Here is a 17,406-nt window from a genome sequence, read left to right as displayed (position 1 = left end):
CACTTTAGGAAAGTTACCTAACCTTTTTGAGCCAGTGTTTTCTTATCTGGAAAGTGGGAGCAGAAGGATAGAATGTACATTGTGTGCCTCAGAAAATGCTTCCAATCACATTAGTTATTTATAACAACAACAATGATGATGACAGCTCTGTACCTTTTATGAAGAAGGTATTCCCTTTTGATTTATAGGTTAGGTTAGCCTGAGCCTGGTTATGTCTTTCAGTTGCAGTTTTCCCCAAAGTTATAAATGTGATTAAAAACAAACTTCTTAATTACCCAGATAGATCCTTCTATCTTTAATATCTATAGATTTGGAGTTTTAAAAACTCACACTGCCATCAAAGAATGAAGCTTAATCACCAGTGAAGTTATGAAGTATGAAATGAATGTGTATTTTCTAAAAATGTAGTAGACCACTGACTAAGTCTGGAAAACTGGTTTCTTTTTGGTCTACCTCTGCCTCTAGACAGCCTTGTGATCTTGGGCAGCTCATTTAACTTTTGTGTCAGTTTTAACACATAAGCACTACGCTGTCTAATATTTCTTATACTCTGTGGTTTTAAGAATTCTGTTTCTTTTAATTGCAAACCTCTTAATGCTAAGGGTCTTTGTATACCATGAAATTGTGAACATTCATGATTCTCTTTGGAACAGTGTCCCTCATTTTTAGAGAGGCTCTCGATAGCACCCCACCCCCAAAGTGCGGAGAGGATAAGAACCTCCTTTGATGCTATTTTAAGAAGGTAGAGTACGGATTTTTCCCTGACTGTCTTATTTCTACTTCAAATTTTAGCACAATGGATCGGGACAAAGTGGGCATCCCCACAGATGGTGATTCACATGCAATCACTTATCCACCTGCAATTGTTGTTTATATAATTGACCCTTTTACATATGAAAATAAAGATGAGAGCACTAATTCTTCTAATGTATGGACTTTGGGGTTACTTCGATGTTTTCTGGAAATGGTCCAGACTCTTCCTCCTCATATTAAGAATACTGTTTCTGTACAGGTAAGAATGATAAATGTTACAAGTTTATTTAAAACAATTTGGTCCTGATAGACATTTCACAGCTACTATCCTATATCTGGATTGATTTTCTAAAAGCCAGATTCTATTTTATTGACTTCGTTTTAAATTGTATTAGAAATCTTAGAGAGTTTATAAAAGATAAACTTGCAGTCATACCACAATAATAATGGAGAATAAAAAGATTGCATTAAGTAGGGTAAATGTTTCTCCTGTGTTACTTCTATGTAATCTAATTTTTAAATTCATTGGATTAAATAAGAAAATCAAGAATGGACTGATATAAGCTAGAGTTCTAAATAAGACTGATTATAAAGTAAAAGTAGAGAAAAACTAACCACATTAAGTTGTATGCAGAGAATTTGAATTATTTCTTTATAGACTACAATAGGACTATGGCAGTCAGTGGCAGTATTAATCAGTATAGCTGCTATGTAGAAATGTTTAAAGATTTTTACATAACTCATTAGTATAATTGAGTATTAAAATCTATATACTACATAAGAAAGTATAATTCTTTATTATTTTACTTAGGTTCTATTTAAATTTTCTAAAAAATTTTTTAGAGTTTTAAACCTACTATTCTTTTTTTATCTCGTTAAAAGTTTAACATTTGTACTATTTGCCTTTAATTCTTAGATTGTTCCCTGTCAGTACCTCTTGCAACCTGTGAAGCATGAAGATAGACAAATCTATACCCAGCATTTAAAATCTCTGGCTTTTTCGGCCTTTACCCAGTGTCGGAGACCACTTCCAACATCAACCAATGTGAAAACATTGACTGGTTTTGGTCCAGGTTTAGCCATGGAAACAGCTCTTAAAAGTCCTGATGTAAGTATGTTTTCCATAAACAAAGTTATTAAATGACTACTTTGTATGATTTTATGCAAAACTAAGTGCAGGTTTCTTTTTAGTTCTTATTTTCCAGTTATCTTGTAATGGGTTTTTATTTTCAATAAAAAGTTTTTCTGCATGTGTATGGTGCCATAGTAACTTAACATTTTATTCTACAGAGACCAGAGTGTATTCGACTTTACACACCTCCTTTTATCCTGGCTCCAGTGAAGGATAAACAAACAGAGCTAGGAGAAACCTTTGGGGAAGCTGGACAGAAATATAATGTTCTTTTCGTGGGCTACTGTTTATCACATGATCAAAGATGGATTCTTGCCTCTTGCACAGATCTATATGGAGAACTTTTAGAAACTTGTATCATTAACATTGATGTCCCAAACAGGTATTTTTATTTTCTTAAATGTGTCATTATATTAAGTCTTGGGATTATGGGTACTTTTCATTTCTTTTATAGTGAATATTTATATTGTATTATGTAAGAGAATTAATAATTTTGATTAATCTGTTAAAAAGAGATTAAAGCCCCTAAATTGTATATAATAAACCTTGAGGTAATGATTTTAGCCTAACAAATAGAAGGTCATTTGCAATTTAAAATCCAGTAATGCATCCTAGAACATTTATTTTTCTCATGTACCATCTAAGATACAGTCCCTAATAAACTGAATTAACTTTATTCACTGAAAATTTTGGGCTACTCTGATGGCTCAGTGGTAAAGAATCCACCTGTCAATGCAGGAGACATAGGTTTGATCCCTGGGTGAGGAAGATCCACTGGGAAATGAAATGGCAACCAACACCAGTATTATTGCCTGGGAAATCCCTGGAATGGAGGAACCTGGCAGGCTACAGTCCAGAGAGTTAGATATGACTTAGTGACTAAACACCAATTAAAAATTCTACTATTTAAATATTGGAGTGTATTCTGAAAATGGTGGCCCTCTTTAGAATTCTTGTTGATAGTAGTTAGGTATCATGACTAGTTATTCATGAAGACTGTGACTAATAGTTTACAACAGATGAACCTTGTATTGAGTTATCACTCAATAGACACACTGATACCATATTTCAAAGCTAGTGAACATTCCTTAAGAGAACATGAAAAGTCCATGAAATAACTTTCAGTCTTTCACTTTTGGTTCTCTCCTTTATTTTCTTCTTTGTTTTATAAACATGCTGTAGTTTTAAGGCCAGAAATTGGTTATATTAAAAAAAAATTGATTATTTGGGTATAGTGGCACTGAAGAAACAGATATAGAAACTTTGATCTGTGAAGGATGAGAATGAGAATAGAGAAAGAATAATACTACCTTCCCAATACAGAGATAGTATATTGCCATTTTACTGAAAGTAAAGGTGAGATGATGATTAAGAAGTCTGGTGCTAGAGTCATAGAGATCTGGATTCAAATCCCAATCCTGGCTTATTGGCTGTGTGATCTTGAGAAAATTACTTTACCCAATTGAGCTATAGCTTACTTTTCTGTAAAATCAGGAGGATAATTTTATCTGCCTTATAAGGGTTCTTAGGATGAAATGAGGTGTTACATATAAGTTAATTGGGCATGCTACTTGGTACATAGTAAGTACTCAACAAATGATAGCTACTATTGCTCTCCAGAGAGTGCTTATGTACTTGCCTTATAAAGGACATGAAAACAGCATTGTTTTTTGTGAGAAGTATGGGGGGATTTGTTCGATATTTTTCAATTTAACGTATGAAGCAGAGGTTGGCAAACTCCAGTTTTGGGGCCATATCTGGCCACACTTATTTGTGTAACTGTTGTCTGTTTCATGCTGCAGCAGCAGAGTTGAGTTGTTGCAGAAGAGTTTTGATGGCCTGCAAAGCTTAAAGTATTGGCCTTTAAAGAAAAAGCTTGCCAGTCTCTGGTGTAGAGCACTGTTTCTGATGAATTTTGATAATTTGTGAATGCTTTTTAATTTTAAGTATATGTTTTAGCATGTATTAAACAAAATGTAAACTAGCATACCAAACCTGTAATTTTATATGTGTTCTTATTTAAGAGTTGTAGAAAAATGTCAAGCATTAAAATGAAGGAACCAATTTTTCACAAATTCGAGCTCTTTTGAAATGTCATCATAGGAATTTTAGAAATATTTATGACTGTCTCTATTCCATACAACAGAGCTCGTCGGAAAAAAGGATCTGCTAGAAGATTTGGTCTACAGAAACTTTGGGAATGGTGCTTAGGACTTGTACAGATGAGTTCATTGCCATGGAGAGTTGTAATTGGCCGTCTAGGAAGGATTGGTCATGGAGAATTAAAAGGTAAATTTGCTATTCTTGTCATCTTCCAGTTTTATCCTTTTTCTGCTTATTAGTCAACTCATCCTGTGTTCAGTAGATACTGTTATCAGCATATATTGAAGTTAGGGGGGTAAAAGATGTTGAGACATATCAGTAATAGACTTTTGACTTGACTTTTGTGGAATACATTAATTTCAAAACCATTATGTTTTAATGTTTGTTCTCTAGGTTGGTAACAAAGTGCTTTTACTTTGGATATTATTATTATTATTATTATTTACTGTTGATACCCACAGATTGGAGCTGTTTGCTGAGTCGTCGAAACCTGCAGTCTCTAAGTAAAAGGCTGAAAGACATGTGTAGAATGTGTGGTATATCTGCTGCAGACTCTCCTAGCATTCTCAGTGCTTGCTTGGTAGCAATGGAACCCCAAGGCTCTTTTGTTATTATGCCAGGTTAGCTATCTTTAGTTTATGTCAGATTTAATCCTTTATGTACTTAAGTTTCTAAGTATTATATAAAATTAATTCTTCATTCATTAAAAGAAAAAAATACCTTTCATTTTCTTTTCAGATTCTGTGTCAACTGGTTCTGTATTCGGAAGAAGCTCCACTCTAAACATGCAGACGTCTCAGCTTAATACCCCACAGGATACATCCTGTACTCATATACTTGTGTTTCCAACTTCTGCTTCTGTGCAAGTAGCTTCAGCTACTTATACCACTGAAAATTTAGATTTAGCTTTCAATCCCAACAATGGTAAGTGAATTGTTCTCTGAAAAGTGAAAGTGAAGTTGTGTCTGACTTTTTGCGACCCCATGGACTATATTCCACCAGGCTCCTCCATCCATGGGATTCTCCAGGCAAGAGTACTGGAAAGGGTTGTCATTTCCTTTTCCAGGGGATCTTCCCGACCCAGGGATAGAACCTGGGTCTCCTGCATTGTAGGCAGACGCTTTACCATCTGAGCCACCAGGGAAGTCAAATTGTTCTCTAGAGGTTTGCAAATATAAAATAAATCTGGGTGATTCTGACTGATTATAGACTGGATAGTGCCTTCTGAAACATCTGCGTCCTGTGTATGTTCCTGAAACCTGTGACTTAATGTATATGCATGTACTTGCAGATCTGAGTAAAGATCTAAGATGGAGAGATTACTCTGGCTTATGTAGGTGGACCCAAAACGCAACCTTATATATCCATAGAAGAGGGAGACAAAGAGAAATTGGACTGTACACAAAAGAGGAGAGGACTGCGTAGTGGGAACAGAGGAAAGCAGAGTCAGAGAGAAATGACTGCTGCTGACTTTGAAGATGGAGGAAAGAGCATGAGCCAAGAAAAATAGGAATAGATGTTGGAAAAGACAAGGGAACAGATTTTTCCCCTGGAGCCTTGGAGGGAAAGCATACCCCTTCCTGTACCTAGATGTTTGGCCTAATGACTAGCATTTTGATTTCAACCCAGTAAAACTGATTTTAGACTTCTGACCTCCAGAACTGGAAGAAAATAATGTTCGTTGTTTAAACAAGTTTGTGGAAATTTGTTAAACTGCTACAGGAGACTAATACCATTCTTCTGCTTTGTTGATATCAGAACTAATGCTGTGAATTATCCCATAAATGTTTACTTATTTTTTGAGTGGATTAATTAATTTGGCTACACTGAGTCTTGCTTATGGCATGCGGACTCCTGGTTGTGGCATGTGGGATCTAGTTTCCTAGGAATCAGTCTCAGACTCCCTGCATTGGGAGTTCAGTCTTAGTCACAGGCCCACCAGGGAAGTCCCTGATGTTTACCTTTGTTAAAAGGCAACATTGGTTGTAAAATATTTGTACAGTTTATGTACATACTGTTGAGTTACCTGTATGTAAACTTTGCAGGTCATTTTATATTCTTTTCTGTTTTGATTTACCAAAATAATATAGTAATTTATAACTTTTCTAGATGTACTTGTATAGATTGCATTTTAGTACAAGAGAAAATAAGTGATATTCCATTGTTGCTCTGAGTTACCTTAGAAAATGGCACATCTCTAAAGTCAAAAGTATGGGTAATAATTATTCTCCTCTTTCAATGTGTATACAGTAACTTGAATATTTTAATAATAAAGAATTAAGGAATTTGTTCTGACTAGTCTCATTTTAAATACGTTTTCATTCCCAGCATTTGTGTTAGTTTCCTGTGGCTATTTGTAACAAGTTACCACATTCTTATTGGCCTAAAACAACACATATTTCTTTTCCTACAGTTCTGGAAGTCAGAAGTCCAATATAAAGTCAAGCTATCTATAGGGTTGATTCTTTCTAAGATTCTCTAAGGGAGAATCTGTTTCCTTGTCTTTGACAACTTTTAGAGACCATGTACTGGAGAAGGCAATGGCACCCCACCCTAGTACTCTTGCCTAGAAAATCCCATGGACGGAGGAGCTGGTAGGCTGCAGTCCATGGGGTCACTGAGAGTTGGACATGACTCATTGACTTCACTTTCACTTTTTACTTTCATGCATTGGAGAAGGAAATGGCAACCCACTCCAATGTTCTTGCCTGGAGAATCCCAGGGACGGGGGAGCCTGGTGGGCTGCCGTCTATGGGGTCGCACAGAGTTGGACACGACTGAAGCGACTTAGTAGCAGCAGCAGCAGCAGCAGAAACCATGTACATCTCTTGCTCATGGTCCCTTTTTTCATCTTCACTGCCAGCAAGTTAATACAGTCACATCTTCAGTGACTCTAAGCATACTTTAACCCTCTTATTAGGACCCCTTTGGTTACACTGGACCCACTTGGATAATCCAGAAAAATCTCCCCATCTTAAGACCTTTAGTTTGATCACATCTGCAAAGTTCTTCATCATAACATATTCACAGGTTTCTGGAATTAAGACGTGGGCATTTTGGGGAGGGACCATTATTCAAAGCAGTCTCATGTTTATTTATGTATAGTTGATTATTTGACTCTTATCACAATATTTGGCACATGGTAGATATTCGATAAATATTGATTAAATTATCTCATTTTGGTTAAGATCTATTGTTTTAACCCTTTCTTGTAAATGACCATGGGATATGCAAAAGGGAGTATTTAATTTTTTCTTCCTTCTTCATAGATGGAGCAGATGGAATGGGTATCTTTGATTTATTAGACACAGGAGATGATCTTGACCCTGATATCATTAATATCCTTCCTGCATCTCCAACGGGATCTCCTGTTCATTCTCCAGGATCTCATTACCCCCATGGCGGTGATGCTGGCAAGGTAACCCTGTTATAAAAGTCCCGTTTATCTAAATGTCATTCATTAACTTAGTAATGGATTATATCAATGAGAGAGAACACTTTTTTCCCTTGAAAATTAGCAAGAAAATTAAAACAGTCCATTCATGTACTTCTACCACAGAGAGTTGTACATTATTAAGAGGGTCTCTAAGGTGCTGCTTTCTCTGACTTTGTATTTTCTAGACTACTTGGCATTAATCCTTCTTTTAGTTTTCCTGCCACTTCACCATAGCTTCTATGTAGAAATAGGATTAGATTATTTGAGAAACAGGATATGATTCTAAGAGCTGCCATTCATCTCAGAGCTGTGGACAAGGAACATAAAGGAAATAGTGATTTTCCCATAAAAATAGAAAAAACACCGACCCCTCCCCTTTTTATTTTTACCACTTACAGAAACATTCTGTCTTGTCCTTCTGTTTGAACTCAAAACTATTTGAGCTTCATTTGAATAACATCATTATTTGAATGAAATTACATATAGTGGTTATTTGATTATTGTAATATGCATATGTTTACATAATGTTTAAAGAAGGATCTTCGTTTGACCTTACTTTGCATCCTTTCCTTTTTCTTTTTTACCTGGAAAGAAATGAAATGATGGAAAAAAAGAAACAAATAAGGAAAAGCACCAATAATCATACCACTTTAATAGAACCAATTTTGTGGGATCTTAGTTCCCAGATCAGGACTGAAACTGCATCCTTAGCAGAGAAAGTGTTGAGTCCTAGCCACTGGACCATCAGGGAATTCCCTTAGCAGCTTTTTAATTACACTGTTCCTTTACCATAGTTTGTTTTCATTGCTATTCAGTTCCTAAGTCATGTCCAATTCTTTGCAGCCCCATGGACTGCAGCATGCCAGGCTCCTGTGTCCTTCACTATCTCCTGAGTTTGTTTAAATTTATGTCCATTGAGTCAGCAATACTATCTAGTTTGTTATATCACTCTGCAAATATTAGACACTTAAATCTTTTATTTTTTTCTGTTGTAGGTAATAATTGCAGTGAATGTTTCCTGTTGATATATCAGTTTTCTTTTTATCTATTTCCTTAAAATAAATAGCAAAGAATGTGTTAACTAGTCTAAAGGATATGAGCATTGCTATAATGCCTTCCAAATCTCTTAATTGCATTTTATAGATAGTGCTACATGAACAAAGATAAATTCAGTCCACCTTTTGGATCGGGATACGATCATGAATTAGTTGAGAGGGTATTAGGAAATAAGTTAGAAAGTTCATTGAATGTTTTGTACTTTTGAGTCAGCTACAAAGATTTATACACACACTCACACGCTGAACATGGGCTTGACATAATAATACAAACTTGTTAAAATAGTATATTTTCTTAAAACTCTTAAAATTCATTTATTTAATGCTATTACTAATTATGATACATAGCAAATTGACTTTTTAAAATATCCTTCAGTATTTTTTAAATTGAAGTAATTAGATAATGAGACTGATAGTAAAAAACCATTCTATATTTATAGCTATTATAGTAAATGAATTAACACATTTTTAATTTTGTCTTTTTAAGGGTCAAGGTACTGATCGACTACTTTCAACAGAATCTCATGATGAAGTAACTAATATTCTTCAGCAACCATTGGCCCTTGGTTACTTTGTATCAACTGCCAAAGCGGGTCCCTTACCTGACTGGTTCTGGTCAGCATGTCCTCAAGCACAATATCAGTGTCCCCTTTTTCTTAAGGTATTGCTCTTATTTTTTTTTTTGGCCAGTTCCTGAGTGATGCTGATTGACCACTTAAGTCCTAAGAAGTATGGAAGTGATGTTTTGAAGTCTTTAGCTTTTGTCTAAGGTCTTAAATGCATTGTCATATATAATTCTCTAGATAAAATAACAAAGAGAATAATTATGAAACAACTCTTAATTCTTAACTTTATATTAAGTTTAAACTTTTAAATAACTTTAAATGGACTATCTGAGACCCTTGCTCTTAATTATTTTTAGCTGCACATTTAGAGTTTAGAGCTAGAAGAAACCTTATATTAAAATACCTTTAACCTTTTCATTTTCTCAGTGAGCATATTAAAAGTTCAGAAAAAATTGTTTGTCTACAGTCATAAATTGGTAGTAGACTTGATTAAAATCTGGATCTTCTAATGATTATGTAATGTTATTCTTTGAATTATATCATAGTATACTCCTATTATGCATCATTATTTTGAGAACTAAAGGAGTCATAATCTTTGTAAAAATGTTTATTATTTAGGTACACTTCCCTACCTCCCTAAAAAAGCTTGCTAGCTTTGTGTAAATTCCTGTGTTAAAACTATTCAGTGGTTTTCAAGTAATGGTATTCTTAGACCCATAGTGACTTATTTTATCAAAACAAATTAATTATCAAGTGATACAACAAGGTGTGGAGATAAATCATAAAATGGTAAAATGAAATGTGAAAGCTCTATCTAGAGTTTGTTCCTGCTGCTACTACTACTTTTCCAAAATAACAAATGCAGATCTGATTTCACTTATTCTTATATAAACCCATCAGAAGTTGACTTGTTTATTCCATAAATTATGCTAACTTAACTACTTGCCAACTGATTATTTGTAGGGTAAAAGTTGAATAGTATATACTTTAGTTTTTAGGATTATATTTAGTCGGTACTTGAACCAATAAGCTTGTTGCTGTCTTTTAAGCCTATTACTATTAAATCTGATTCCCTTGGCTCACATATCGAGTTAGTGACATTTTGATTGAACAGTGAATTTCTGTAGCACGTTCATGAAGAATACAAGAGCTGTTGATCTGAATTGACTGTTAGTGAGATAATATATTTAGAGAGTATTGGCCAAGGTAATAGTTTTAGCATAAGACTTTTCTACACCTTCCAGTGTATGTGTAGTGGTCTTGTGTCTCATTACAAGAACGTATTCCCAGGGGGATTTCTGCACTTCTGTAGTAATCCTTGGAGTTTCTACAAAACAAAGGGTTCTTTGCTCCTTTAGGAAGTGCTCCATGTGCTTTCTGCTCTCTCTTTTGTTATTACCATACACATTAAAAGCTCTGAAAAACAGCAGCAAATAATAGTGTTTCACAGAACATGTTTTTAAGAAACACCACTTTATAAGAAGTCCAAGGGACTATCCAGATTCTTTTCTACTCAATATTTATTTGCAGAGAGGATAGTGTAAAGTGGGCATTCACCCTCAGATACAGTGTAACAAGATTAGGACTTCTGGTCTGAATTACCAGGTAAGGCATAACTTACCATAATTTTGTTCACCCTTTTTTTTCATACATTCCATTTTATTTCTATACCATAGGCAATAAAATCATTTGGTATGTTTCTCTTGTCTTGGGTTAAAAGGTTGTTACCTAGATGATTAAAAAAATCTTTTTATCATTGAAATTAGAGCACTACTACTAATTACATTCATTTATTTGTTGTAATCTGCCAAATGAGAGACTTTTGCTTATAACTTATAAATCAAGGGCCCGTGGGCAGTTGAAACATTTTTGGTTATATTTCTAAATACACAACACAAAATTTTATACATATTATTGCAATTGTAGAGGAGAGCGCATCTCAATATGAAATAGTACCTTTTATAGTTGTACACAGAAGAAGACCATATTCCTTTCTTCTACTCTTCATTGCCATACCTAAGTGAGTGTATGAGTTGTTACGAAGCCTCCACTATGAAAGTGAATGGGCAAAAGAATGCATCTGTCCACTGTATTACCTAAGCTGCTCAGTCAGTCAGTTCAGTCACTCAGTCTTGTCCGACTCTTTGCAACCCCGTGGACTGCAGCATGCCAGACCTCCTGTCCATCACCAACTCCCAGAGATTGCTCAAACTCATGTCCAGCGAGTTGGGAGATGCCATCCAACCATCTCATCCTCTGTTGTCGTCTTCTCCTATGCCTTCTATCTTTCCCAGCCTCAGAGTCTTTTCCAGTGAGTCAGTTCTTCACATCAGTTGGCCAAAGTACTGGAGCTTCTGCTTCAGCATCAGTCCTTCCAATGAATATTCAGGACTGATTTCCTTTAGGAAAGGGACTCTCCAGAGTCTTCCCCAACACCACAGTTCAGAAGCATCAATTATTCAGCGCCTAGCTTTCTTTATGGTCCAACTCTCACATCCATACATGACTACTAGAAAAACCATAGATTTGACTAGATGGACCTTTGTTAGCAAAGTAATGTCTCTGCTTTTTAATATGCTGTCTAGGTTGCTCATAACTTTTCTTCCAAGGACCAAGTGTCTTAATTTCATGGTTGCAGTCACCATCTACAGTGATTTTGGAGCCCAAGAAAGTAAAGTCTGTCGTTATTTCCATTGTTTACCTGTCTATTTGCCATGAGGTGACGGGATGGGATGCCATGAACTTCATTTTTTGAGTGTTGAGTTTTAATCCAACTTTTTGACTCTTCTCTTTTACTTTAATCAAGAGGCTCTTCAGTTCCTTTTTGTTTTCTGCCATAAGGGTGGTGTCGTGCATATCTGAGGTTATTGATGTTTCTCCTGGCAATCTTGATTTCCTGCTTGTGCTTCATCCAGCCACTGAAAGTAGCTCTGCTTAAGATTTATAGCTTTATAGGTAAAATATTTGCATATGCTTATTCCTGGTACTTTTTTCAGGCTTCCCAGGTGGCTCTAGTTGTAAAGAACCCACCTGCCAGTGCAGGAGACATAAGAGATGTGGGTTCGATCCTTGATTTGGGAAGATCCCCTGAAGGAGGCCATGGCAATCCACTCCAGTATTCTTGCCTGGAAAATTCGCTGTGGACGGAGGAGCCTGGCGGGCTATAGTCTGCAGGGTCGCAAGGAGTCACACACTCACTGAAGCTACTTAGCACAGTACTTTTTTCAGCACTAGACCTAGGTTAATTTACATAGTCTGTGTTACATAGAGACTGTACTCAGGTTTATCAGTTTTGTGCTTTCTTAAACGTTTACTTTACACATGTAGGCAGGTACACATAGAAAATAATTAGAAATCCTCTTTGTAGGATTATTATGTGGCCTCAAAAGCAATGAAACTGAAAAAATTTTGTTATGCACTTAAAAATTATATAATGAATTAAACAAGAATAATAGCCATGTTTATAGTGGCTCCCATTCATTACATAAGTCTAAAATATATTTCATCAAGGAAGAGACCTTGGGAAAATAAGGTAAAACCAACAGATTTTTTCCATTTGGCTGACCGATTATCTGTTACTTTTTAGGCCTCTTTGCACCTCCACGTGCCTTCAGTGCAATCTGACGAGCTGCTTCACAGTAAACACTCCCACCCACTTGACTCAAATCAGACTTCAGATGTCCTCAGGTACAGTTCTTCTCACCACTAAGCTTGGAAAGAGCACCACGTTGACCCTTCGTATTCTCCTCATTGGGCAGTAGTTCACAGCGGTGTCACCTTTGGGTCCCTAGTTGGATTATTTATCATTCAGAAGGAGTGCTTTCCCTCTAATACATGTAATCTACCTCTGAGAACAAGGTTAATGAAAATCAGTTTTCTTTAACCTCCCTAAGACCCTCTATTTCATTTCATGCTCTAACTTTTTGTTTGTGTGACTTTTAATCTTATATGCCATCTTCGAATTTGCTTCCAAAATTTACAATGCAGGTACATACATGACTGACTTAGTTTACTTGCTTTTCAGGTTTGTTTTGGAACAGTACAATGCACTCTCCTGGCTAACCTGTGACCCTGCAATCCAGGACAGACGCTCATGTCTCCCAATTCATTTTGTGGTGCTGAATCAGTTATATAACTTTATCATGAATATGCTGTGATCTTCATTTGATGGAACTGTGCAAGAAAAGAACAAGGAAAAAGGTTTCGCTGCAAGATTAAGTTACAGTTATCTTCTCAGTGAAAGTCATTTGTGATGGGGTCTAATTCTTATTACTTCAACAAATATTGTTTTGACTTGGGGGGAGGGGCGATAACCCTGTTATTTTTCATTGACTATACTGAACTCTTTAGGATGATGACTGATCATACACAACGTATTATAACATTTTCGTAGCAAAATTAACCTTTTTTTTCCAGTCACAGTATTTGTGAAAAGTAATGAGCCATAGTACCCAGTCATGTTAAATGAATATTAAAAGCATGGAGAAGGAAACATGAGGAACAATGAATTTCAACATATGGCTTCAGAACATCAAGATGTTCTTGTATTGGATTATAGTATCTAGTATTCAAAAATGCCTGCATCTCTTATTTATTGTAAGTTTTTAAATGTATAAATTGTCTTATATTTCTTAACCTCTTTTATAAAAATTTTCCTAGAAGGTTTATACTGCCTTCTTGCTTTAAAGCAATTGGTCTAAAATATATGTAATCGTCTTAATTAAAAAGTTGCAGTAGGGTTGCTTTTAGAGTATTATTTTTTTGTAAGGGGGTGGGTGGGACAGTAAATTTGTATTGTCTTGATGTACAGTTTAATGGGGATAGAGGGGAAATAATGTCCATACCATTGTGTGTGGAGGATTTACAGCTAAGCTGTAGTTGCAGAGTACATGTACAGTAATGAAGTTCACTGTGTTTATAAATTGAAAAGGTACCGGGTCTTACAACATTTTATATCGATCACACCTTTACAGAATAACATGATGGCAATATACAAGTGATATTGTTAGGTGGTTTAACTTAGAATAAAAATGAGAATTCTTCAGTTATATTTTGTACTATGGTTTAGGGCTATGACTAATATTTCAGGCCATTTCCAGTGAAAGAAACTTAGTTTTACAAGAAAAACATTTGCTACTGAATGCTTAAACTAATTTTGGTGTTTAATGTTACAGGCTTAAAATTTTTTGTTTGTTTTAACAGTGGCACATCTAGGCATGGGAGTATTATTAATTATGAAAATTATCTTCAGGATCTGCTATAGGTTGAAATTTAGCCCAGCTCTAGGCATTTTACAAATTATTTTAAGAGCAGTCACTCTTGATTGTTTGACTTTTTTTTTTTAATTAAAGATTGGGAATGTGTGTGAGAGTATGCATATGTATGGGTGTATGTGTGCAATCAAACTGTGGTGTAAATAGATCTCAGTGAATTCTGGTATTCAGACTATTCCACTAGTTAAAGAACCATTTTCTAAACTTAGCCTGTTTCCTTTTGCCTTTTTTATTTATTTAATTTTCTTGGTTTGGAGATGGCAGTCCCAAACACCAGAGTCTGTACTTTTCTACAACACAGCTCAGAAAAGGCAGGGCATATGCCAAGGAGGTTCTCACCTCCCTAAAGAAGGGACTTGAATTTTAGGGACTTTAATTCACCCCTTCCTTCAGTACAGCTTTCCCTTTTCTTGTTTGCACATGCCAAGATAACTGCTTTTATGCAGCCTTTATCCCCTTAAAAAAATCCTTTCTACAGTGCTGCTCACAAGAGAGTCCAAGTTAGCCTCCTACCTGTGTAGCTGACTTGAATTCACAGTCGCCAAGTCTACCTGTCTTTCTTGGAAGCAGTCTCGCTAAATTCTGAATTTGTATGTTCACTAATTCTCTACAAGGACAAAATGGATTGTATTTACAAAACTGTAATTTGGTATGTTTTGTTATTTTTTTTTTAACTGAAACTTGTTTTGTAAATACTATATGCTTAGCTTAAATATCACTTTCTTATGAAAAATATAACTTCTTCAAATTGTGTATATTAAAACATTAGCAAGTCTTGTTTTTCCTATAGAGAAAACACAATTGGTAACAAAGGTTTTCAATCATTTGTTCAAAATTATAATGCAATCCCAGTGGTCAGCCTATTTTGAAATGAAAATTTAAAGGTCACATCTGTGCATTTGTTCTTAAATTATGCTAACACACTACAGATTATGTTGGCATGTTTTGTTCTGTACTTAAAAAAATGCTTGTCTGAGATTTGAGGGGAAAGATGCTTATTTGAAATTTGTATTAAAATGGTATTCTTTTTTATATATTTTATTATCTCTAGTGACTCTTTAAAAAATATACTCTGAGTTGTTTAAAATCACTAATCTATAGTAACCACACCTCGTTTGAAAACATATTTTTTAAAAATTATTCCCTGACAGTTTCTTTTATATGGAGCCATAAGAAAGGAACCCGTTACATGATTCCTTTTTATCTGGTAATCAAGGAATAGTTCCCAAATATATAAGATTTACTGATAAGATTTTTTTCTTCCCTTCATATATAAATTTACACTCAAATGGAAAATTATTAAATAGCCATTCGAAAAGGTCAGGAAACTTGTTTCACAAAAAAAAAAAAAAAAAAAAAACCCTTCGTGCAGGATGATGGATCTGACTTACTAATGTAGTTACAGACAAGTTTTGTTTAAATAGGTAAGCAAAGTAATATACTTTATACCAGTTGATCACCAACACCATGACTTCTTTGTTACAGTGCTAATGTCTGTTTTTTTGTGCAGTTATCCATTACAAAGCAGGGTGGGAGTTGAGTATTTTGACATTTTAAAGGATTAGTTATATAATGTCTGCTTCCAGCCAGTGAGAAACATCTAGCCATACCTTTCTTATGCAAGCCATTCAGTTATCAGGACTGTGAATTAACACTGTATGAATAAATTTCTGTACACCTTATTGTTTGGCCAGAAGGCCACCAAGTGTACTTATATGTAATCCTTAAACTTTAAAAGTAGCTGTAATTTTTAAATCTTTCTAACTTTTCTTAAACCACTAAAAATTAAGCTCTTACTACTTAGTCAACTATCCTCAGCTGTATTCGTACTCACTTGTCAGTATGGCACAGATTACTGTATTAAAATATTCTCCTTTCGTCTTCATATTTACCTTCTGAGGTAATTTTTTAACTTAATGTGTTACTACAAAGATTTGCAGATCTTTAATCAAGCACTATGTTAATACTGTAATATCAAAATACTATGTTGCGTTATTTAAAATGTTCAAATTGAAGACATTAAAATGAAGTTTGTAAATGCTGTTGCATCATATAATTTGCTGCTCATCCACTGTGGCATCACATATCAGTCTATTAATACATTTACCGTTGCATGAGTGATGTTTTGGTCTGGGTTTCCTCTTAAGACTTTAGTTTGTCTAAATTAAGGAAAAATGTTTTTGACATAAAATTCTTTTGCTTCCCTGCACCCCTCAAAAAAGTCTGCTAGAAAATCTTAACCATTCAGTTTTTCTTGATGTTTTAATGGGCCCAGAACTGTGGTTTAAATTTATATATATATGTTTTCTTTTTTGTGGAGTATTAGTTTAAAACTGGATTTGGGACCTAAAATACTCCTCAGGTTGATGTATTCATGAAGTTTTAAAATAGCTTTAGTTTTCAGAGTAAACTGGATTTGTGGACCTTAAAGTTACTGAGTTTAAACTATAAATTGTAATGTCGTTACTGGACATGTCAGCATCAACTCTCTCAAAATAGCTTGGTCACTTTACGAAGGGGCGTTTTAAAGTTGTTTAGCAGTGACATTTAATATGGTCCAATTGCTTTTTTTTTTTTTAACGTGATAAAAAAAGAATAAGGAACAAACACTATTGCTGCCGAATGCCATAACACTGAGTTGTACAAATTGTGATTGAGGAAATGAAAAGGTTTATACTTTTTAAAAAAAACAAAAACAAAAAAAACTTCAAATGGAATAAATTATTCATGAAGCCTTCATTGTGGTGTCTCATTCTCTTGAAAATATTTCCATCTTAAATTCATGTAAAAAGGAGTAGTGATATTTTTATGCCACTTATAAATGAAAAGGGGCAATCTAAAAACTGATGAGCTTTTAATTTCTTTGAAGTGTTTTACTCTATAAAAGATTTTAATCATACATCAGTGTATAATATACAGGAAAATTATATTTATACATATATATTCCTTTTAGGCTGATCAGTTTCATATCAGTTTCCTAGTCTAAACAAGCTACCTTGAAGTTGAAAGCTTAGTTCTGTACTATATAAAATCACATAAGTGTTACTGAAACATAAACAAAGTAGGTGGGTGGGAGGTCTGTTGGTTG

General features: G+C 34.8%; 1 protein-coding gene across 2 annotated transcripts in view; it reads left to right on the top strand.

The window, feature by feature from the left end:
- MED13 (mediator complex subunit 13) overlaps positions 1-17,057 on the top strand; it is a 99,872-nt gene extending 82,815 nt beyond the window's left edge. The window contains exons 21-30 of one of the 2 annotated variants that reach the window (XM_040244162.1): positions 793-1,012; positions 1,670-1,861; positions 2,044-2,267; positions 4,032-4,174; positions 4,450-4,608; positions 4,727-4,912; positions 7,258-7,406; positions 8,967-9,140; positions 12,632-12,732; positions 13,070-17,057. In XM_040244162.1, coding sequence (XP_040100096.1) covers positions 793-1,012; positions 1,670-1,861; positions 2,044-2,267; positions 4,032-4,174; positions 4,450-4,608; positions 4,727-4,912; positions 7,258-7,406; positions 8,967-9,140; positions 12,632-12,732; positions 13,070-13,202 — 1,681 coding nt within the window. In that variant the 3' untranslated portion in view covers positions 13,203-17,057. The remainder of the gene's footprint in view (positions 1-792; positions 1,013-1,669; positions 1,862-2,043; positions 2,268-4,031; positions 4,175-4,449; positions 4,609-4,726; positions 4,913-7,257; positions 7,407-8,966; positions 9,141-12,631; positions 12,733-13,069) is intronic. The other variant, XM_040244163.1, reaches the window with a different exon arrangement.
- Positions 17,058-17,406: the final 349 nt, after the last annotated feature.

The sequence above is a fragment of the Oryx dammah genome, unplaced genomic scaffold (genome assembly GCF_014754425.2).
Source record: "Oryx dammah isolate SB20612 unplaced genomic scaffold, SCBI_Odam_1.1 HiC_scaffold_8, whole genome shotgun sequence".
Lineage (NCBI taxonomy): Eukaryota > Metazoa > Chordata > Mammalia > Artiodactyla > Bovidae > Oryx > Oryx dammah.
Note: the sequence above shows the minus strand (reverse complement) of the source record. Positions and strands in the feature narration are given on the sequence as shown.